This window comes from Bos taurus, chromosome 15 (assembly GCF_002263795.3).
Source record: "Bos taurus isolate L1 Dominette 01449 registration number 42190680 breed Hereford chromosome 15, ARS-UCD2.0, whole genome shotgun sequence".
In the NCBI taxonomy this organism is placed as follows: domain Eukaryota; kingdom Metazoa; phylum Chordata; class Mammalia; order Artiodactyla; family Bovidae; genus Bos; species Bos taurus.
Genome location: NC_037342.1, coordinates 64,763,029 through 64,785,761, shown reverse-complemented (window position 1 = coordinate 64,785,761; position 22,733 = coordinate 64,763,029). Strand labels below are relative to the sequence as shown.

Sequence of the window (22,733 nt, the reverse complement as noted above, 5' to 3'; positions counted from 1 at the left end):
AGGGTCTCAAACACAAGATTAGTCCCAGCTGCCACCCTGCAGGGCACATCATCACCTGTGACCAAGCTCAGAAAGTGAAAGCACTTGCTGTCAGAGATCCAGGGTTACCCAGGGAGATGGGGGGAGCCTCCTTCCCCCCGCTCCGTGGTCTGGAGGAGAACGGACAGCCATCTGGCTCAGCACGGTCCTTGCTCACTGTGCCTGGACGCAGAGGGACGGGGAGCCAGAACAGAGAGCATGGTCCTCCTGGGAATGAGGAGTTTGGGGATGTGGGGAGGGAGGTCGTGGAGACATGCAGGAGCGGAGGGAGGTCTGCTGTCTCGCCAGTGAGTTGCTGGACGAGAACATCATATAGCAGAGCACATGGAGGGAGACAGATACAGCTAGAGAGGCAGAGGGGGTGGAGGTGGAGGGGGGCAGAAATCTGGCTTTCTGCCTCAGAAAGTGCCCCTTGGGCACTGGGGGTGCTCAGACTCCCCAAGAAGTGCTGCCAGCAGCCCGGAGAAGCCAGACACCTGCGGAATACTGGGAACGAAGGTGGGCCGCTTGTCTACACCTCAGTTCATTTGCTTGAGCTTCACGCCCTGGCCCCTGGCTCCCCTCTCCCCACCCCAGCCCTTCACAGTGCCCCTCTGTGGAGAGAAGCACGCTCCAAAGGCTCAGGCCCTGCTGGTGTTCAGGACACTGAGCCAGGAGGAGCGTCTGATTTGGGATGCAGCTTAGAAACATCTGGTGTCCTGTTTCTTAGCCAACGGAGTGCAATTGGAGGGGAAAACTGCAATTCAAAGAGATCTCACTTCTCACTGTCTGATTTTAGAACCTTCAACCTGTCCCTTAGTCTCTGCAAAGTGTGAGTTCTGTAAATAAGTAACATGTACGCCTCACAGCCACCCATAAGTTATGAGTGCTAGGGAGCTAATGCAGACAGGACTTTTTTAGAGCAGGACCTGGACACCGTGAATGCTCAGTATTAGCTACTATGATGATTAGTGTCAGGCAGAAGGAACAAGTGAATGCCAAGACCATGTGGCAGGAGATAGAGGGGGGACCTGGGGGCGAGAGAGAGAAACTGTGTAAGAACAAAGAAATACAGTCCAGAATGATGCACGAGGGGGCTGGGACCTCAGGGGCCAAGGCAAGGGGAGGGCTGAGCCTGTGGCCTAGAAAGCCCTGCCCCTCTGTCTGGCTCCATGGTTTCGGGATCAACTGGTTTCCATTTGCCCTCTCCCCTGCATCCCCTCTCAGCACCTGTACTGCTCTGAGAATGCAGGTGCTAGGAAGCCCTTCCCATGCTGCTATGAGGAGAGGCCCTCCTACCAGGAGCCACCCCAGAGCTGTCTGGTACGTGGTCCTGCACCCCTGGCAGGGTCAGAAGTGACACGGGGCCCGGAATACTGGTTTGATACCAAACATAGTCCCCAGTTCCCATGAAACTAGTTTTGCTCAAAGTCTTTTTCCAGGTCGGATCCCAGAAGAAGGTACTCTTTGTCCAGCCCAGCCCTTGGGTGCCCTAATCCATGTCTTGCTGGCCAAGGGGGTTCCTGAAAGTATGTGGACAGAACTCAGAAAAGCTGGAGTTAGCAAAGATGTGAGCCCACAGGGTTCTGGCCAACTCTACTTAAAGTCCATACTATGACCTCAGGTACTGCCCAAGGTTGGGGGCTCCACCAGCCTCTAGGGTCATCCTGGAGGTGTCATCTCTACCATCTTCTTGCAGCATGACATGTCAGCCCATCTTTCTAGGCCTCCAAGTTTCCTTAATGGTAAAATGGTGAAGATAATAAGACGCTACTGGGATTAAATGAGTTGAGTACAGTAAAGCTGTACCTGGTCCATAAGAATAAACAGTGGCTGTCACCCTGCCCGCCCTCCCCCCGCCCCCATTATGGTCATCAGCATTCTTAGATGACATGGTTGACATTGAGAATAGTCTCTCTTCATTGATGATGAATATTTCTTTAGGATGATGTTTCTTCAAAAGCGGTTCTCAAGCAGTATCTGGTTTAGTAATATGACTACAACTCATACAGTTAATACTACTACTAACTACTATTGATACTACTAAGATAACTACTGCCACTACCAATAATAATAATTAATAATGCAACTCCTAATATTACTCCTACTTACAAACACCCCTACTGATTATAGCTAGCATTATAGAGCACGTATTAAGTGACAGATACGATACCATCTTAAGCACTTCACTTATTAACACACGTTTCTCGCTATACTTCTGTTGATCAGCAGGGAAGGAATATAAGAGAATTATGAAGGACTGCCTCATGTGATTGAGTCTCTTGCCTAATAAGAGAGGCAAAAACAAGACAAGGGGGAAAAACTGAGCATGAGCCGGCAGATAGTGTTACAGGAAGTTTGATTGTCTGGTACTTCGTTAGGTCAGCTCTCAGGCCCTGCCACGGGCCTGGATTCAATCCCAGCTGTGTTACTTACGAGCTGGTGGCCTCGGTCACTTAGCCTCTATGCCTCAGTTTCTTCTCAGCACAGGACCAGGAGTGCAGACTGCATAGAAGTGTCGTGGGGATTGAGTTAGTATGTGCAAAGTATTCATGCTTGGCACACAGTATGTGTCGGTCATCATCATGTTCTTTTCCTTCTTCTTTTTCATCATACTCACCATCCTGTTCCAGAGGATCTTGGAGAAGGCTGGCATCCTTGGAGTGGGGTGAGCATGTTAGAACAGGCTGGGCTTCTAACTGGGCCTTAAAGACCAGCCCCAGGACACCGGGACAGATGGGGTGTGGGCAGCAGAAGTCACAGAGGGATTTTGTTGCTTCACAGTGTGTATTTTGTGACCGACATGGATCTCCTTTTTTTTTTTCCCCTACACTGGGCTTTCACTGCTGTATGCAGGCTTTCTCTAGTTGCAGCACATGGGGGCTACTCTTCGCTGCAGTGCGCGGGCTTCTCATTGCAGTGGCTTCTCTGGCTGCAGCCACAGGCAGTAGGTGGGCACACAGACTCAGTCATTGCAGCCCTCAGGCTCTAGAGCGTGCTAGCTTTGGTAGATTTTATGCACAGGCTTAGCTGCTCTGTGGCACATGGGATCTTTCCAGACCAGGGATCGAACCTGTGGCCCCTAGATTGGCAGGTGGATTCTTAACCACTGGGACCTGGACAACCAGGGAAGTCCAGATCTACATTTTTTTCAAACACAGAATAGGTGTATGTGTGTGTGTTTAAGTCATCACTGGTTGTTGTTTGTCTAGGTAGATGCTTCTAAGTGGGACTTGAGTGGTTTTCCCATGGAGACCTGCCTTCTCAAAGGTGTGTGAGGATCAAGCCAGCCCTTCCTCCTCCAGCCACGTGATCCGAACACATCTCCTTACCTTCTGAGCCCTGGTTTCCTCCTGTGTAGAGTGAAGATCCCAGCAGTACTTGCTTCCTGGGGGAGCCTCAAAATCCTGGGGCAGGGCTCCCAACACACATGAAACCCACAGTGAGGAGAGGCCCTTCTTTGTTCCAGTCCGGATGCAGGAGGGGGCTGTTTCCCCTCGGATGAGCACTTTACATAAATAGGAGGCACCCGCAGACAGGCTGAGTGTTCAGTCTGAAGAAATGGGCTCATTAATCTTTTGCTCAGCTTGCGAAAGTGTTTTCTTATCAAATAATAGAGATGATGGCGGTGATGGCTTTGTACTCCTGACTTGTGGTTCCCTTAAATACCATTTCAAGAAGATTTGCAATGTTAAGCTCTTTTCTTTCTACTCCCCCCTTTTGTGCATTAAATTTCCATCTGTTTACCCAGAATGGAAGTAAAAGAAATAAAAATAGCTATTGGATGGATTAAGTACTTTTTTCCACACACTCCTCAGGCTGGTGTGTCCAGGGACCTCTGAAGCCACTTGTCATGTGGTCTGCAGTGCACAGAGGGAGCTATCCCTCCCACCCCTAGTCATTCCCCATCCTTCTGTCTCCTTTTTATTTTCCTCCAAGCACCCTCCTCTGTCTGAAGCTACCTTGTCTATGGATTTGCTTACTTCCTTTTCTGCCCTCTTCTCACCCCTCTAGAAGGTAAACGCCAAGGGTCAGTGTAACCACTGTGACTCCAGCACGTAGAACATTCCCTGGCACAGAGTAAGCAGTTAAGTATTTTTTTCAGTGAGATAAGCTATAGAGCCTAAAGGTTGGACTTATGGAGTCAGAAAGACCATCCCTAGGATCTCTGCTCTGCCGTTGATGCACTGTGTGACTATGGGCACGTTAATTTATCAGGCCTCAGTTTCCCCAGATTTTCATGAAAAATGGCTTGATTTGCTTGCCAAGGTTTTTGTAGGGTTCAAATGAGGTAATCCATTGAAAGGACTTAGCACAGAGTAAGCTCTTCATACATGGTAGCTGCTATTAGCTGTGTAATTACTATTTTCATAAACCTGTGAAAGGACTCATAACTAAATCGTGTTTAATGCTTAAATAACCCAAAACAATGGTGATTTTAAAAATCACATCTACTCAAAATGCTTGTTTTCTTTTTCTCTCATATATACCTCCTTCAGTCTCTCCCTTTAATTCCATCTTATCTCACCCTGACAGTAGCCAGAGAACCAGGCAAGTGACAAAGATTGGTAGACCAGATGGACCAAAGGACTAGCTCAGTGAGGAGTGTTTTGAACAGAAATATGTACAAACTTTGGATTTATCACAACCCACCATCCAAGAATCTCAAACAACTCTAAAAACTGGATTTCATCCACCCATTGGTTCACAAACCGAGCAGCAAGTCAAATGCTCCAAAGTCAGTGGTGTACTTGTGTCCCAGGCCCCTCGCTTGCTGGTTTGGTCCCAGTACCTACACAGGACAGGCTGCCACAGTCAAGTGTTAAGTGTGGGAGTGGTATGAACTGATACATATTTACATGGGCTATAAGCATCTGGGGGCTTCCCTGGTGGCTCAGCTGGTAAAGAATCTGCCTGCAATGCGGGAGACCTGGGTTCAATCCCTGGGTTGGGAAGACCCCTTGGAGAGGGGAAAGGCTACCCACTCCAGTATTCTGGCCTGGAGAATTCCATGGACTGTGTAGTCCATGGGGTCACAAAGAGTCGGACACAACTGAGTGACTTTCACATCACAAACATCTGGACAAAAGGTGTTTGTTTGTTTGTTTGTTTAATCTTTATTGTTATTTTTGGCTGCACTGGGTCTTTGTTGCTGTGTTCAAGCTCTCTCTAGTTGCGGCAAGCCGGGGCTGCTCTCTAGTTGCAGTGCATGGGCTGCTCCTTGTGGTGGGTTCTCTTGCTGCAGAGCACAGCCTCTAGGGTGTGATGGGCTTCAGTAGCTGCAGCTCACAGGCTTAGCTGCCCCATGGCATGTGGGATCTTCCAGGACCAGGGATCAAACCTGTGTCCCCTGCATTGGCAGGCAAATTCTTAACCACTGGACCGCCAAGGAAGTCCTGGACAGTTTTATGGCTTATAAAGCACTTTATAACCACAGCTGTCTAGCAGTTCCTCACAAGCTCTCGAGGGAAGCTCTCGAAGGAAGGCGCAGACTGAGGCCTTCTCCCACAGCAGAAGGCAAGACAAACACCCAAAGTCACCCAAAGTCACAGCTAGAAAGGGACAGCTCAGAGCTTAGACAGGGAAAGCCAATGATACGGCTACAGTGAATTTACGGTGTCACAGGCAATACCTCCCTCCCGCCTTCCAGGGGAGAAAGAACAAGACCCTGTAAGCTGGTCCCTCCATCAGCACCTCCTGTGACTTGAGCTGCTCGCTCTCAATTTCTTGGGGCCTCTTTCCCCACAGGCTTGAGTTTGCTGGCTCTGGGTAGCCAGCACAGGTGGGCATCCGTCCAGCTTTCGAGAAGGAGTGAGCCAGGGATAGGGGGCAAACAGAGGAAGTACCAGTGCCAGATAACAGAGGCTGGAGACAGGATCCCAGCCCAGCCGTTGACAAGCGCCCCGGGGGCTGCCTGTTGCGTGTGACTTCCTGTCCCATTGTTGCGCCCACCGGTCCCACCGGGAAGGAGAGGACCGGGAATTGCTGGGCCCGGGGATGTTTTTATAACACATTGCCACAAATCCCCTTTGTCTACAGCATCACCAGGCTCCCAGAGAGAGCTTCGGTGCTGGGAAGTCCCAACTCCAGGGAATGGAGTTTGCTTTCTCAAAGTTGGACTTTCCAGACCCCTGGGGATGGGGCAGGATAGGAGCTCAGGCAATATCTACAGTCACATGGGCGGGCTCTGGCCTGCTCCTACTTGCCTGCCAGCCAGCTCCCAGACCTCCCTCCTCCCACAAGCCCAACGCCTCTGACTGCCACCTCCTTGGCTGTTTTCATATTTCCTATTTGGGGACAGAAGGCTCTTAAGGGGTCCAGAGTGTTCCCTTGGGGCTTTGGGCCCCAGCCCAGCACCCCAATCCCTCCTGCCTTCAGTGCTGATGAGGCGGTGGGCACAGCAGGCCTGCGGGTGCACTACAGTAACTCTTTTCTCCCTCATGCCTGCCTTCCAGGTCTCCACCGGCCAGGGACTCAGAGCGTTTAATGCATGACAGTTTGGTCTCTGGAAAGACCCTGGAGTCTTTCACTTTAGAGCCAGACAGCTCACCACTGGCTAGCTGTGTGACCTTGGACATGTGTCCAAACCTCTCAAAGCCTTGGTGTCCACATTTGTAAAACGCAGACCAATAGTTATACCTCCCTTACAGGGTGCTGTTAAAGGGTAAAGTTTGCTTACTTGGCACATAGTAGGCCCTCAGCAAATCTTAGCAATGTGGCTTTACTGCTTTACTAACCAGGCCAGCATCTTCCCTGAAGCTGCAGTTGGGCTAGGGGTACAGAAAGGATGATCAAGTGCTGGGAACCTTTTCCTCTGACTGAGTTGGAGTGCACTGCCTCTACAGTACAAGTCAAATTCACCGGTAACCCTAACCCTTACACATGTGCTTCTCTGCCAGGCCTCAAGAGACATGCCCCTACCTCCTCCTAGAAGTTTCTGGAAACTTTTTTTTTTAATCCTTTCATCACGTGCTCAGTTACATTCAACTTTTTGTGACCCCATGGACTGTAGCCAACCAGGCTCCTCTGTCCATGGGATTTTCCAGACAAGAATACTGGAGTGGGTTGCTATTTCCTCCTCCAAGAGATCTTCCTGACCCAGGCATCAAACTCTTGTCTCTTGTGTCTCCTGCGTTGCAGGTGGACTCTTCACCACTTGAGCCATTGGATTGATTGATTGATTTGGGTGTGTTGGGTCTTAGTTTCAGCACTTGGGATCTTCATTGCTGTGTGTGAGATGTTTTAGCTGTGGCACGGGGGATCTTAGTTCCCTGACCAGGGACCCAACCCAGGCCCCTGTATTGGGAGCATGGAGTCTTAACTAACCACTGAGCCACCAGAAAAGTCCCTTCTGGAAACGCTTCACCCAACTGTGTGAATGGGTCCCCTTTCTGCCTTAGACTCTGGGGTATGGGAGAAGGCAGATGCTGTGTGATGATACTCAGCTGAGTCCAGACAGGAATACCTATCCAGAGACTAAATAAAAGACCCAACCCCCACCCCACTGCCAGCAGTTATCCGCAGGATAAGTGGAGCAGGACAGCTAAGTCATAGGCTCCTCTCCAGCCTGACTTGTTGGCCGAGGTCCCTGAGTGGTGACAAGCACCCTCACCATGGTTTGAAAGCATTGTGTTCGAAAGAAGGAGCTTGTGTTTGAGCAGGCTAGAGGCCCTTGCCGGCCTGACTTCTTTCACATGGTGAAAGAACTGTGGTCTCTTGTCAGCCATCACAGATGCTGAGCCTGGCTGATTCTGCATCTCTTACACCTTAATGCAGCAGCGAGCCCCATGGGTGAGGTGTGGCCGAGAGGCCAAGGGAGCCACACCTTAGCCAGGTGGAAAGAGGCCTGCTTTCAGCCCGCTGCATTCCAGGTGTGTGGGAAGCAGCGATACTCTGCTGGCTGGGCCAGCTGCCAACCAGCCAGGCCACCATGCGGGAGGGCCTTGGCCTGAGAGGCCAGATAGACGCCTTGAGGCTCGCGGCACTGGGAGCCCTCCCTGCTGGGTGGGAGAGGGTGGAGGGGTGCAGTCTCCACTGAAATCTGTAACATCTGCCCACATAAGAAGCCACCCTGGAGTCAGGCCCAGTAATCAAAGATAGATGGCTGTGTCCCCTGAATCGCGGCTCAAGGCCACATGGACATCTGCTGAACCGTACCTGCCATTGCCTCCACCCTCCCAGAAAAACCTCCTCAGCCCCAGTCAGCCGAGTTCCCCCAGGAAGCGGTTCCTGGGTAGAAAATCCTGTGAAATGGTTCTCTTTTTATCAGGGCAATATTTTCTTTCTTTTCTGAAGAGAACCATTTGTTAATACCCAAGTCAGCTCAGGCCTCCAAGCGTGGAAGACGAAGTGCTTCCCCATTTCATGAGCTCATCTGGCTGACTTAGAGCTCAGGGACCCTGCAGAGAGCACTAGAGTAAGAGCAGACCCCTGAGAACATGTTCGCAGTTTGAGGGCTCTGCCTCCAGGAGTGAGAGGCGTGCTGTGCATTTCTAAATTCAAAAGTTGAGTCTCTTATGTGGGCTTCTGTCCTGAGGGATGGACAACAGCAGTCTCTGCCTTCAGAGAAATTATAGTCTGAGGAGAAAGCAGTCAATGCCAGCTAGCAAAATGATTACAGCTGGTGTATGTTTGGGGGCTTCCTCGGTGGTGCTAGTGGTAAAGAACCTGCCTGCCAATGCAGGAGACATAAGAGACGTGGGTTCGATCCCTAGGTCAGGAAGATGCCCTGGAAGAGAAAATAGCCACCCGCTCTAGTATTCTGGCCTGGAGAATCCCATGGATAGAGGAGCCTGGCGGGCTACAGTCCATGGGGTAGCAAAGAGTCGGACAAGAATGAAGCGAGTTAGCATGCATGTGCTGTGCAGGAGCAGAATGGAGACCAGGCTCGGGCGGGTGGGCAGAGAGGGCCTCCCACTGCTGCAGGGGACCCACGAGCCAGGCGAGGTGCTTTACCCAAGTGCTAAACGCTAGGGTGGCCGGGTGTTCGTGTTTGCCTGAGACACTTGTCTCTTATGCCTGCTGTCCCAGAGGTGTTGGCAGGAACACTCCTCTTCCTTCTAAAATGTGGTCCAGCTTGGTGACAGATTACACAGTTACTGTGCTTAATACTCATCGTTCCCAAGATGAAAGCGGTGGCATAGGGTCCAGAAAATGGGAAGCCAGAGTCAACTTACTAAGCTAGGTGGCGGTGGAGTACACTATTTGGGAGCTTGGATCTTGGGGGTACCCTGCCTGAGACTACCTCCCCACTCTGCCACTTACTAGGTGTGTGACCTAGAGCAAGTTACTTGACCTCTACAGGCCTCAGTTTCCCCATGTATAAAGTGGGGACAATAATAATACCTGTTTCCTAAAGTAGCAATGAGGATGAGATGAGTCAATAGATGTAAAGGGCTTAAAACAGTGCCAGGTGCTTAGCAGATGCTCTGTACACACTAGCTGTTTGTGTTTCCCGAGTAATCCTGCCTGCCTGAGGAGCTGGGCCAGGATACCCCTACTGCTACACTATTGGCCTCCCATCCATAGCTCATGTTGGGGTTCCCTGATGGGCAACCAATAGGAAGAGGTAGGGAAGTCGTTCACAGCTAATCATGACTGGGTTGTAATCTAAATTTATATCCATATGCATATCTGAGCAAGTAGAGGTTTTTCTGGTGCCTCTAATCTGTACCAGATGGGTTTTAATAAGAAAAGCATATTTCCCCGAAGAAAGCCCTAAGCCCTGCCCCTCACAGAAGTCACCTGACCCCAGGTGGAGATTCTGTTAGGGGTCAGCTGCCAGGTCCGAGGCCAAGGGACTGTGGGGGGGCAGATAGTCCTCAGAGTCAGAAGAGAGATGCCTGCTCAGCTCTGACTCCAAGCTGAGCCAAACCACTCTGGTTTACCAAGCCATTCTAGAAAAATAATTAGTCCAAGATGTGAGCCAGACTAGAATCGCATCCTTTGTGCTGGGAGTGGAATCTGACTTCATTTGGGACAATGTTGGTTTCATTCTCCATGGATGTTTTGGCTTGGTGTTAGGCCACCGCAGCCCTCCGGAAATCTTGGGGGATTTGGGGGTGAGGGCCTCAGAGTTGGCAAAGCAGAGCCAACCTTGACTTTCCCAGAGCAGTCTCTGCTTGAAGAGCTGGCACTTGATTGGGAAAAGGTTGGCATCTTTGCAGGTTCCTGACTGTGCCACTTGCCAGGCCCAACCCAGGCAGCATGGCAGGGTGGGGTGCGGAAGCAGTGTGCTTCCGAGCAACGTCCTGAAGAGAGAAGGATTGGAGGGAAGGTCACCCCATTCCACCCTAGGGCTCAGCAGTGACCCTCACTGCAGGCAGGGCAAAATCAGTGCAAGAATTTAGGGCTGAGGGTGGGAGATCTTCTGGCCAGCCCCTCCCTTGACCATCATCTGTGTAGCTGGTCCTTGTGAGATTCCTTTCCTAGACTAAGGATCCTTACCTCGGGGTGGGCTGAGCTTAGATGGTGATGAGGACATCTCCTTATGGAGCTAGCCTAAGGCATCGTGGGCCTCCCCAAACCCTCCCAGCTCCAGGAGCCAGGCCTGTGCCCCATGGCACCCTCTGCTCCCAGTCAACAGTGGAAGTTAAGAAACCATGGCCCAGGTTTCCCGGGGCTGAGCTCAGGCCAGGTGTCGAGGGCCTACCCAGCCAGTGGGCACCTCCCAGACCCACCTGCCTGAATCCTTGCACCCAGTCCTCATGGGTGGGCGCAGAAGGGACAGACCCAGACTTGGCCTGCCCGGTGGGGACAGAGGCACAAGGTCGTATCAAGCCTGGGCCTCCAGTTCCAGGCTTGTGCCCCATCTGCCAACCTGACTCTCTCCCCAAGGCCCCTGCCCACCTCAAGGAAGAACAGAGCCTGCTTTGAGCTGGAAATTGGAGGCGTTTCCTGTTTCATGTTGTTAAGACACCGCTTATGGGACTGTAATCCCAATAAATCATACGCTTGCTGAGTGGGGCAGGATTTGTTTTTTGGTTTTTGGTTTTTTTTTTTCCAGGCTGCAGGGACCTCTTAAAACCAAGGCCTTAAGAAGTTTATTCTCTTTCATTTCTTTTTTAATGGGAAAAAATGGCTTTTGCAGGCCTGGTCCTGGTGAGGGGCCTTGTGAGCCTGTTAGCTTGATATACTCAGGCTCAATTGTTTGATTAAAGAGGGAAAAGAGAAACTGAGTCACGACGCTTGGAGCTGGTCTCCCTGTTGCTGCTGAAGGGCTCTCTGACCTTAGGCGAGACACTGGGCCTCCCGCGGCCTCTGTTTCCTCCTCCTCACCCCACTTCCTGTTACAGGCTCACTCTCTTTGCTATATTTTACGAGTTCTCCACATGACATGAATTGCTATTTTATGCACACAAAGACAAATGCTTGGAGTTGGTGACCCTTTTAAGTGGCCTTGTTTGTCACAGTAGCAGCCCGACCGGATGTGTTTGCAAGTGTATGTGTGGTGTTTCCGAGGTTAAGCCGCCAGCAATCCTCAAGGACTGCAGGTCCCTCACAGTATCCCATGCCCACTCCCTCACACCCTCGCTTGTTCATGACCCCAAAGCTCCTGGGTCTGTGTTGTCCTTGCCCCTTCCCCGGTCTAGGGTTCTTGACGGCCGAGGCCCTGCACCGCCAGAAACAGTCTCCAGATCACACTCGACATAGTGGTTGTGTTTGTTGCTCTGTTTTATGAGCTGGGGTGGAGTGGGTGGTGGGCAGCTCGCTGGCAGGCTTTTGCAAGCTTTACATGTTTATACTTGCAGGAAGGTTGGGGGGTTTGGAGAGGGAATTGGCTGGGCTTGATGAAGGCTGGAGCTGAGGCATTTAATAGATTCTTGCAGCCTTTTCTGCTATTATGTATTTTCTCTATCAAAAGACACTAAAATGATAGTAACAGCTAACCTTTACCAAGAACTTACCATGTGCTAAGCACTTTATGTACATACTTCTGGCTGTCTTGTGAGGTGGCCCTATTATTGGTACCCATTTTGTTGATGGGACAGCTGAGTCTAGAGAGAGAAGATAACTTGCACAGGATTATAGTTTAATTCATCAAGAGTGCAATGGATTGCAACCTAGGGCAGTCTCCCTCAAGAGCCCGTGTACTTGACCTCTGTACAGAAGGTACAGCTTTCATCTTATGGAGGCTGTGAAATAACAGCAAAAGGGTTTCTCATGATGCTAAGTGTCTAGAAACCACCAACCTAACCCCATGTTTAAAAGAAAAACAGGCCCAAAGAAGGTAATGATATGCCCAAGGTTATAGACTCAGTTCAGTGGCTTCTAGAAACTAGGGTTTTCTCCCAATGAAGATTCGGTGTGGAATCCTCAGATCCTTAAGCCAAGAGTGTGCATGTTCACCACACACCATTCTAGAATTGACTGGACTGGGGCGGGATGCCAGCCCCAGGGCAAGGCTGCATTTGTCTGAGGCAGCAGTTCTCAGTGTGGTCTGGGGACCCTCTGGGTCCCAGAGGCTTCTCAGGAGGCCCCAGGGTCAGCATTATTTTCACAACAATGAGATGTTATTTGCCTCTTCACTCATTTTCTCACAAGTTCCTGGGGAGTTTCTCAGAGACTGTGTGACAAACAAGCATAGTATCACTCTGATGGCTGACAGAATGTGAACCTATGTATTCAGAGGTTTGAAGTTCTCTGTTTTCATTTCGGATACAGTAATTAGCGATAGAACAACACACATAAACAAAAGCTCTTTGAGAGCATGAATAATCTGTAAGAGTACAAAGGGGATCCTGAGACCAAAGCACTCGAGAACCACTGGTCCAAGGTACCAGGCCCAGCACGGGACAGGCAGTGGCTTGCGGCCAACCGCAGCCTGGCGAAAAGGCAAAAAGAGGGAAGCGGGCCTTTTCCTCTGGAACCGGAGAGACCCTGGGGATGGTGCATAGCCAATCATTCCCAGCCTTGCTCCTCTGGAGCACTTTCACCCCGTGTTAGAACACAGCCGTGGCCAGTACAGATGGGAGTTTTTATAGGGATTTTCCAGAATGTCCAGTAATGAAGGCCAGCTTCTCAGCATGCCCAATGGGCTAGATGAAATAACCTGAAAGGAAATAGTAGCCTGGAGCCCACAGGCCAAGGGAAGGATGTTACTGAGAAAGTCCATGAATTGCACGTCATTTTACTTTCCTATGGGCCACAGGTCAGCCGGTGGGTGGGCCAAGGAGAAAGGCCCAAAAGGATTTTTTGGGGGGCTGCAATGGCCTTGGATGTGGACAAGTGGGCACCAGTCAGAGGCATAGTGGTAGCCTTAACCCTGGAGTATTTTTGTATGTTGAGAATATTAATCAGTGTACAATTCAGGGAAGAGAAAACACCTAGGGTGTTTTCAACAGGAAGGGATTTAATGCAGGGAATTGTGTGCCAAAAGAATCATTGTGTGGGCTCAAGGAGCAGGTCTAAGACTGAACCTCCAGGAATGACTCCAACCAAGAACAATACAAAACTTGCTATTGGGGGGCTTCTCCCTCTGAGACAACCCCAGAAACTGTAATTCAGGATTGAAGCTGGAGTCGAGAGGTTTTGCTGTTGCCTTCAGTAGCAGTACTGCTGTCTCTGAAGCACTCAGGAAGTCGGGAAATGGACACGGGAATGCTCGACAGGGGGAAAGTAATACCTCATGTTTTATGACTTGGTCTGCTAGTAGAACCAAGCAAAGAAGACACAAAGGGGACCTCCGCCTCACATCCATTTATCAGATCTCATGCAGCTATATCTTAATGGTGAAGTCTAATTACAAAGGAGTCTGGGAAATGTAGTTTTCAGTTTTCCACCTCTCCAGCTAAGTTGGTAAATTGGAGGCTTAATGAACCAGTCCCCAGTATCTGCCCACCAGTTACCAATATTCTATCTTTTCACATGCCCAGTTGTAAGAGGCACAAGCCTGGGGAATGAATCATGACACCATCTGAATAGACTTCATGGTTTCCTGAGTTCCCTCTCGGATTTCCCGTAGGGCAGCTGGGAGATGCTGCTGAGAGCGTTTGTGGCCACACTTGGCTCTTGTTTTGGCTGTTGGCCACAATAGGGAAGAATGGCTGGCACATCCGTGAACTATCTTTTTGTTTACGCTTCAGTCTCCAGTGCTGGTGGATTAAATAAAGCCTTCCCCTTGAATCAGAAGGGCTGATATGTAGATGTAGCTTCTCTAAGCTTACCATGCAGCACTGTGGTATAAGAACTGTAAAATTCCAAAATATTTGGGGGGAATTCAAATGGGCATTCACAACCAAGGAAGATCTTATAAACAGGAGGGTAATTCAGAAATGAATTGCGGTTCCTTCCTGGATTCTACAAGCTCCCCATTAAGGGTCCTGGCTTCCCACTCTTAACTAGTCTACACTGTGCCCTTGAAAAGTATATGTTTTTTTTTTTTTCCTGGGCAGAAAGAGGACTTGGTCCAGAACTGAAAACTTGGGTGTATTCTGCCACATTCCTAATGCTTAGCCATCCTTGCAGTATTCAACTTAACTGAGGATCTGCTGTGTCCAGGGCCTGTGCTGGGTATACTTTGGAGAACCAGGGATGGTGGAGGCATCATTCTTGTCTAAAGAGAAATAGTCTAGTCAGGAACATGAGACATATTTATTCTAGAGTAGCGTTCTAAGGGATCTTGGAGAAGGAGGAGTATTTTCATTGGAGAAGGGATGTGGGAAGGCTTCTAGAAAGAAGTGGCATTGGAACCAGTCCTTGAAGGATAAAGAGGATCTGGATGGGCAGAGGTGAGAGCTGGTTCATTCTTTCAAGGAGGTGGGGACAGCCAGGGTGGGCTTGAGAACCATGAATGTCTGGTGGTCTGATGTGTCCTGATGAAAGGTTTGAGTCAGGGCTGGAAAGTAAGTGGGGTGATGATCTGAGCATCCCTGAAGTCCAGGGCTACAAGCCTTTCCCAACCTTTGGCCACCTTGTCATCGCAGCAGTTGGTACAGTTAGCACACTTTGGGCTTCCCTGGTGGCTCAGACGGAATCCGCCCAAAACGCGGGAGACCTGGGTTCGATCGCTGGGTTGGGAAGATTCCCTTTAGGAGGGCATGGCAATCCACTCCAGTGTTCTTGCCTGGAGAATCCCCATGGACAGAGGAGCCTGCTTGGCTATAGTCCCTGGGGTCACAAAGAGCTGGACACAACTGAGTGACTAATCACACAGTGCACCAGTGAAATGATTCAAATCCAGGTGTATTTTCAGAATGCCAGAACCAGGACATCAAAATAACTTCCAAATGAGCCACTTTTACAAACCCCATCTTATTATCTTATTAAATAAATAAATAAAAGGCGTCCTTTGCCCTCAAGGAGAGAAGCTTTGAAAACTTTGAAGATGACCTAAACTTTTGGAAACCTTAGAGAAGTCTCGTGAGGACATTCCCTGCAGGTGGTTTATTCAGAAGCTGAGGAGAAAGGATGGAGGTCTTCCTCCTGGACAGAATACCTCTCTGCCTGTCTGAGGGAAAGACGGTGACAGCAGGGACCTATCGCATGAGGAGCCCAGGATATCAGAGGAAGTGGTGGGGGGTGGTGGGACGGGGGCGGCAGGCATGAAGCCAAGACCAGCTGTCAGGGCCCCTCTGCAGCGTGGGGTCTGCTGGGCTGTGGAGCATTCTGAGGTCTCACTGTTGGAGACCAGAACAGGCAGAGGACAGACAGACAGGAGTCGAGCTTGGTGGGAAGGGCAGGGACCGGCCCTGAGGGGCAGAGCCACCATATTGCTCCACCAGGGGGCCATAGTCACCTTCCTGTGAGTGGCGCCCCCTGGTGGCCCACAAAACACCCGCGGCAGGTGCCCCCTGAGTTTGTAGCTCTGAAGCCTTGCTGAGCTGTGTCTCCTGGCCTCCTAGCCGCCTCACACCATGGCCATGGGTTCTGGGTTTGACATAGGCCCCGGGACTCCCTCCCTGGAGGACCTGGAGCACCAGGCCGGGGCCGCCAGCCTGCCACAGGAAGGGACTAGATCCACCTCAGCCCAGGGGTCAGTTGAGGGAGCGGCTGTCAGCCGTGCATGTATAGTGTGATATGCGTCATCTCACTGGGCCTTCCAGTCGTCCTGAGAAGTGGGGATCACCTCGTCTCACAGGTAAAGAAGGAAACAGCCACGGGGTGTTGTCTGTGGTGATGAAGGGGCTCAGCAGCACACCAGGGTCTGTGGGACTCTTTCCTCTGCCCCCGAGCACCCTGGAGAGCCCGCCTGAATTCTGTGGAGGGGGCAAGAGTCTCCAGTTCCTCTTGGGCCACCTGAGGCCCTCAGGCTCTGCTCGTGGCCCATGACAGGAATTCCTTCCAAGCCCTGACAGAGCTCCTGTGGAAGGGGACAGATCAGGGTCTCCCTGAGGAGGAAGGTCAGGTCCCCTCCACACCTCATGACTCTATGGGGGGTGGGCCCAGCCTCCATGGCTGTCCTGAGAGGGGGTGCTCAAGGGGGTGCCTGACCCTCTCTCTCTCTCTCTGGCGCCCCCCAGGCCCTTCATGCTGCTGCCACCGCTGATGGAGTGGATGCGTGTGGCCATCACGTACGCGGAGCACCGCCGCAGCCTCACCGTGGACAGTGGTGACATCCGGCAGGCGGCCCGGCTGCTGCTGCCCGGCCTGGACTGCGAGCCCCGGCAGCTCAAGTATGGAACCGGGGAGGAGTGAGGTGGGGAAGGCCTGGGTAAACCCGCTGCTCCCTCACTCTCCTGGATCAGGAGGGAGCCGAAAGCAGGGGCTGCAGCCGACTCGTTGGATCTGCTCTAAGGTGCTCTCTTCGTGAGCCCACCTGTTAGAACCGATCTGTTCTGGACCTGGGCTGCTCTCCAGTGTGTCCTCTGCAGCCATGGGTCTGGCACAGAGCAGACTCCCATTTGCATTTTGGGTGAGAGAGCGCTCACAGTGGGACTATTGGGGTACACAGCAGAGTGGGCCCTCCTCCCTGCGGTTGCCACCACTTTCTGGAGCACTTCCTAGGTGCAGGCCAGTGCTGAGCTCTCCTATTTTATATGCTTTTTCTCCGTCCTTTGACAACCTCAGAGAAGAAGGGGCTTTAATGCCCATTTTACAGCTGGAGAAGCTGAGGATCAGGAGGAGCAGTAACTTGCCCACAGATTCTCAGCTAGCAAGCTGACCATGCCCGAATTTGAAGCCAGGCCCGTGTGGCCCCAAGCCTGGGTCCTTAGTTCCTTCCCAGTGTGCCTCTGTTGTGTTGGACTGGCCTCTTGAAGTTGTTCCAGAGGAACGGTCCCCTGGACATCCTTGACCTGGGAGAGCATCGCTTTGCCCTCCCCTTCTTCTGTCTCCATTGTAAATGCTACGACCTCATCCTGTGACACGTGTTTTCTACTCTGTGGCCCAATCAAGGCTCCAGGCAAAAGCCACCTATCGAAAGCCCGTGGCTCACCCTCTGCAGACCATGGCTGTCCTTGGTAGGATGGCTTGGCTGCACCTGGGAGTCTGGTCCACTCTCTGCCGTTTCTTTGGTGCTTCCGGGCCTCACCAGGAAGCACGGAGGGGAGAGGATGGAGCATCGAGGACTGGAACTTGGCCTCAATGACCATTCTTGAGAACAAGTACAGCCTACTCTGTCCAAAAAAAATACACAGCCGAGTACTCTGTGTGGCCCAAACCCCAACCAGAGCTTCTTCCACCTCAGAAAGTCCCCTGAGAGATCATTTTGTGGGGGATTTCATTTCTGATCGTTGACAGCTCCCAAGAGCTCAGAGCACTTCTTTAGCATGTTTATAGAAAAGCCGAAGCGTGTGCTCTTCCTGTCACCCAGCATGACATGGCCAGTCACAGCCGATTAGATGGTAATTCCCTGTCCTCCCCGTCCACACCATGCTCACGCCTCACATCGGCCTAGCACAGCAGAGTCACCTCTTGTAGCGAGGCCATGTCCTAGCAGAAACAGCCAGACTTGAACACCTGGTCTCCTCTGCGCAGACCCGAATGCTGTTTCAGTTCCTTCCGGAGGCTGGATGCCCGAGCGGCTACTGAAAAATTCAACCAGGACCTGGGCTTCCGCATGCTCAACTGCGGAAGGACCGACCTCATCAGCCAGGCGATCGAAGCCCTGGGCCCCGACGGGGTGAACACCATGGATGACCAGGTGCGTTCCGAGTGCTCCGCCAGTCAGGCTCAGGACCCGAGTCCGCAGTGATGTGCGACTGCGGTAACCGGTGGTTCAGTCTGTTCTGTCCCAGGCCTGAGACCCGCCCACTCAGCTGTGTTTCTAAGAAGCGGGTTCCTCCCGAATCACACTCTGCCGTCTACGTAGATGGCCAACTCAGAGACTTCCCAGGCACCCCTTGTAAATCATTTGTAACGGGCATTCAGCTTCCCCTCACTGGAAAGCTGGAGGCTGTCCCAGATGGTGCAGGGCTGGGAGAACGTCCAGAGAAATCAGCTTGATAGAGAGCTAGGGATAATGATCACTGAGACTTGTATTAGGGCATCCTGTGTGCCACGCTCCAGTAGAAATCCTTGCCTTCATGAGTTAACATGCTAGAGGAGGAGACAGATGCTAAGAAACACAAAGTCATGAAATGCAGAGTATGTTAGTGAAAAGTGCTGATGCATTAAATGAAGCCAGAAAAGGGGACAGGAAGTGTTGGAGGCGATGGAGGAATTTTAGGCAGATTTTGACCGGAGTTTTTTGACCTGCTTTCGTTTTTGTTTTTGCTGTGAAGAGCTGGCATTTATACAGCACTTCTGTGTTCCAGGCACTGTTCTAAGCACTTTGCACAGATTAACTCATTTAATCTTAACCACAGCCCTGTAAAGTAGGATTCATCCCCATTTTATAGATAGGGAGCCTGGGGTACAGAGCTCACACAACTAATGAGGAGCAGAGCCGGGATTAGAAGAATCCAAGCAGGCTGACCCCAGGCCCTTCCCCACCTGTGGGAGATGCAATTTTTATCTGATGCAGTTGCGTGAGCTTCCCCAGGGTAATGGCACTGTAGTTTAGAAGTCCACAAGAAAGATTGGGGGAAGTTAAACGGCAGCTGAGAGGTCAGGTAGAGGTCACGTGGCACCCTCGGATGAGATGCTGACACGGCAGAGGCTGTGATGAGGTGCCTGGTGAACCCAAGCCAGAGTGGACTTTGGCAAGTCAGGCAGGAGCAGTCAGGGAAGGATTCTTCCTGAGTCGTGCTGGAGGGAGGGAGTGGGAGGTGGATGCAGCAGAGAGGAGTGGGGGAAGGCATCCCAGGGAAGGGAGATGCTGGGAGCCAGAGCATCGGGGCGGGACAGTCAGGCATGTGCTGGGACAGGAAACCACGACGCTGAGGGAGTTGCTGCAGGAGGGCTCCGGGAGGTGACAGGCTGGGCGTCATATCTCCCCAAGGTGCCTCTGTCGACGCGAGCTCCGGGGCTTTCATCCTGGGGGAGATGTCTTCCTCCTCCAGCAGCAGGGTGGGGAAGCCCATGGATGCCAGCCTCACAGGGCTGGAGTTTAGTCCTCCCATCGTAGCTGTGGCAGCTCGGACAAGCTGCTTTACCCCTGAGCCTGTCTCCTCGCCTCCAACTTGTGGGATAACAAGTTGCCTGCCCCCTAGACTTCTGCATCACACCTAGTAAATGCTCCATAAAGGTGCCTCCATGTCTGTTGGTGTCGATAGGATGATTATCCCTGAAATCTGTTCATCAGTGTCTCTTGACTTAACCTCTTTAGGGGGAGGGACCAACATGCAAAAAAAAGTAGTTTTTCCTTACAGGACGTGTCGATGGCTTATAGTCTGAATCACATACAGACCTGTGGAGAATAAAGAAGTCAAGCTTGTGCCGAGGGGAATAAAACAAAGTCAGGTTCTCACTCAGTGGCTTTTCTCTCAATGCCCCAGTCCTGTTTGTTCCCTCAGCCTCGGTGTTTATAGAATGATCTGTGGGGTAGATAGACCTCTCAGCCATGATTAATCTCGGGCCATTTCTTTATCTCTGGGCGCTAGGCAAGGATTTATGAGGTAAGGAGATCTTGTCTACACACAAATAACCTAATAAATAACATCGCGGGACTCCAGACAAACGCTTGCCAGCATCCAGCTGTGGAATAGTGCTTTCCACTGCAGACTTTGCTGTTACTGGCCACAGAGGAGATTCCCGGCCAGGGGGTGGCTCTGTTAACCACCCACCTAAATTCGGGTAGGGATTGGGCCTCAGCTTTCAGAAAAGCTCAGAACTGCTCACAGCAAGAGATGTTCACGTCAACCTCTCCACCCTGTGTGAGACGCCTCAGGGAGAAGAGCTTCTGGGCTCATGCAGGCCTGCGTTCCATCTGAGTCCATCCTCTTACAAATTGTGTGACTGTCGGGCAAGTCAGTCCCCGTCTCTGCTCCTCATCTGTGAAGCGGGGATAATAGCAGAACCTCCCCAATAGGGATGGTACGGTCACTAAGTGAGATGATGCATGTAAAGCAGTTCACACAGTGATTTACCAGCGCAGGGCCTGGGGTGGATGTGGATATGTCAGTGTAGCATGGCAGCCGTGATGGTGATGTTGTGTTACTTTAATTAGCTAGCTCATCCTTACTTAGCTGGGCCAAGCACTTTATACATAGTAACTCGTACTCTTTACAGCAACCCAGTGAGGTAGATACTGTTGTTATTCCCATTTTAAAGATAAAGTAACTGAGGCACAGAGGAGGACAAGTAACTTGTACAAAGTTTACAGCAGGGGTTGCCTTTGTACTGGAGTCTGGCTGTAGGGCCTGTGCCCTTTGCCCCTCTGGTGACCTGTAGTGCTCATGCAAATGTCCCCTACTCGTCCTTCAGGTGTCATATGTCCCCTGAGCCTGAGAGGGGCCGGCCCAGCCCCTTCTGTCCAGTGCAAGGCCCAAGATTGTTCCAGATGAGCAGCTGGTCAAGCAGGAGACCTCTATCTGGTTTCCAGGGCAGACGCCCATGGAACACGTGTCCTCACGGTCTGTTTCCAGGCAGTTTAGCATCTGCGTTTGCTTCACCTAGGGTATGACGCCACTCATGTATGCCTGTGCTGCTGGGGATGAAGCCATGGTCCAGATGTTGATTGATGCTGGAGCCAACTTGGACATCCAGGTGAGAAAGCCCCAAAGGGCTGCCCTGGGCCCCCAACCCAGTGAGAGAACACCCCAAGGTCGTCATCATCCATGCTGGCTGTGATGATTTGGACAACAGAGTAGATGTGTCTCAGAGAACTGGAAATATAAGATACACAGAGATCATAGTTAGCAAAGACGGTTTTTTCTCAAGATTCGGGCTTTCTGCCAGAGAAGTGAGCTCAGAGGGGAGTCCACTGGAGAGAATGGCCATGATTCTGTTACTGTAGCCCTTTTCCCCTTTTATCAAATTAGTCCCCAGCCATCCCTACCATCTCCAGACGCTTCTTGCTCTACCTCCTTCCGAGGCATAAAGTGTTCCCTTTCTGCCATCTCTCTGCCCAGGGCAGACATCACTAATTGAACATCCTTTTGAGCCTTGTCCACAAGGTACTCCAGGCAGACGTTGCCAATCGAATATAGAAAGCACTTGAGTTGACTCCTGGCCACCATCCCTGCAGGGCTCCCCCTTAGCTCAGGCCCCGTGTCACCCGCCCAGGAATGTCACTCACCTGGGAGACACTGATCCCTTGTGGCATTTTCCCAGGTTCCAAGCAACTCTCCCAGGCACCCCTCCATCCACCCGGATAGCCGTCACTGGACCTCGCTGACGTTTGCTGTGCTGCATGGACATATCTCTGTGGTCCAGGTGAGCTCCTGCCAGGTGTGCCATGTGCCCCCAGCTTGCCAGATGGGCTGAACCCCAAGCGTAGCCCCAGCCTCACATGTCTTGAGTGGGATCAGAGACACCAGAGACACTGGTTAAGGCCAGCTCACTGGGTCAGCAGGACAGAGACTCAACTGGTTTGCCCCAAGGAGCAGGCTCTAGTGAGCAGGCTCTAACCTGAGATTTTAGGGAACAAGATGCAGGCCCAAATGATCCCAGGCCTGCCTGGCCTCTCTGCCTCTGTGGGTGAGTCTCGGGCTGTGCTGGAATCTGGAATCTGTGCAGATGTGCTCAGATCTGCACAGATGTGTTTCTTTCCTCCAACCATCCTTCCAGTCCTGAGCTGTTCTTACTCCCTCATGAATTCTGTGGCTTATACCATGCGGCCCTTCTGGTTCTGCCCCTCCCCGTTAGCAGCCATAGTCTCTCAGCGTCTCAGTTCCTGAGAGAAGACTCAGATTGACACTGCTCGCCTGTCACTTGACACCGCTCAGCCAAGTCACACTGTGCCCACCTTGGCCCCGGTAGCTGTGCTGGCTGAGGGTCAGGGCAGGCCTGGAAGTGGAAGCTATGGACGGGGCATGGCAACACTGCCACTCGGCTCCTAGACTCCTCCTCTCCTCAGGACTGCAGGGTTCCAGAAACTCCTTCCTGGGAGTTTGCATGACACCCTTGCCATCTGCTGGATTGCGGGTCCCTCAAGGGCAGGGGTCATGTTGACCTGTTTGCTGTCCACACAGTCCTGGCCTATTCGAGAGATTCTGTAGCCGGTAGTCAGTAGGTTGGCTGCCATATCCTGCCCGCTTTTCGGTGGCTGTCCTCCTGAGCCCTTGAGTAGGGTTCCACCCTGACCCAGACCGACCTGCAGGGCCGTGCCCTGGGCTTGTCTGGACTGGTGCCCAGTTTCACCCTGTCGGGCAGGTCTCTGTCTTCCTCCGCTGCTTTGGTGCTCTGGCTCAGACAGCGCTGCCGCAGCTGCTGTCTGACTGATGAGAGCCTCC

The 22,733-nt window shown here is 51.8% G+C and overlaps 1 protein-coding gene across 2 annotated transcripts in view; it reads left to right on the top strand.

Moving 5' to 3' along the window:
- Positions 1-22,733, top strand: part of ABTB2 (ankyrin repeat and BTB domain containing 2) — a 186,155-nt gene that overhangs the window by 146,925 nt on the left and 16,497 nt on the right. For both annotated transcript variants that reach the window (XM_003587004.6, XM_059875160.1), the window contains 4 exons: positions 16,479-16,631; positions 17,935-18,100; positions 20,956-21,045; positions 21,613-21,714. In XM_003587004.6, coding sequence (XP_003587052.4) covers positions 16,479-16,631; positions 17,935-18,100; positions 20,956-21,045; positions 21,613-21,714 — 511 coding nt within the window. The remainder of the gene's footprint in view (positions 1-16,478; positions 16,632-17,934; positions 18,101-20,955; positions 21,046-21,612; positions 21,715-22,733) is intronic.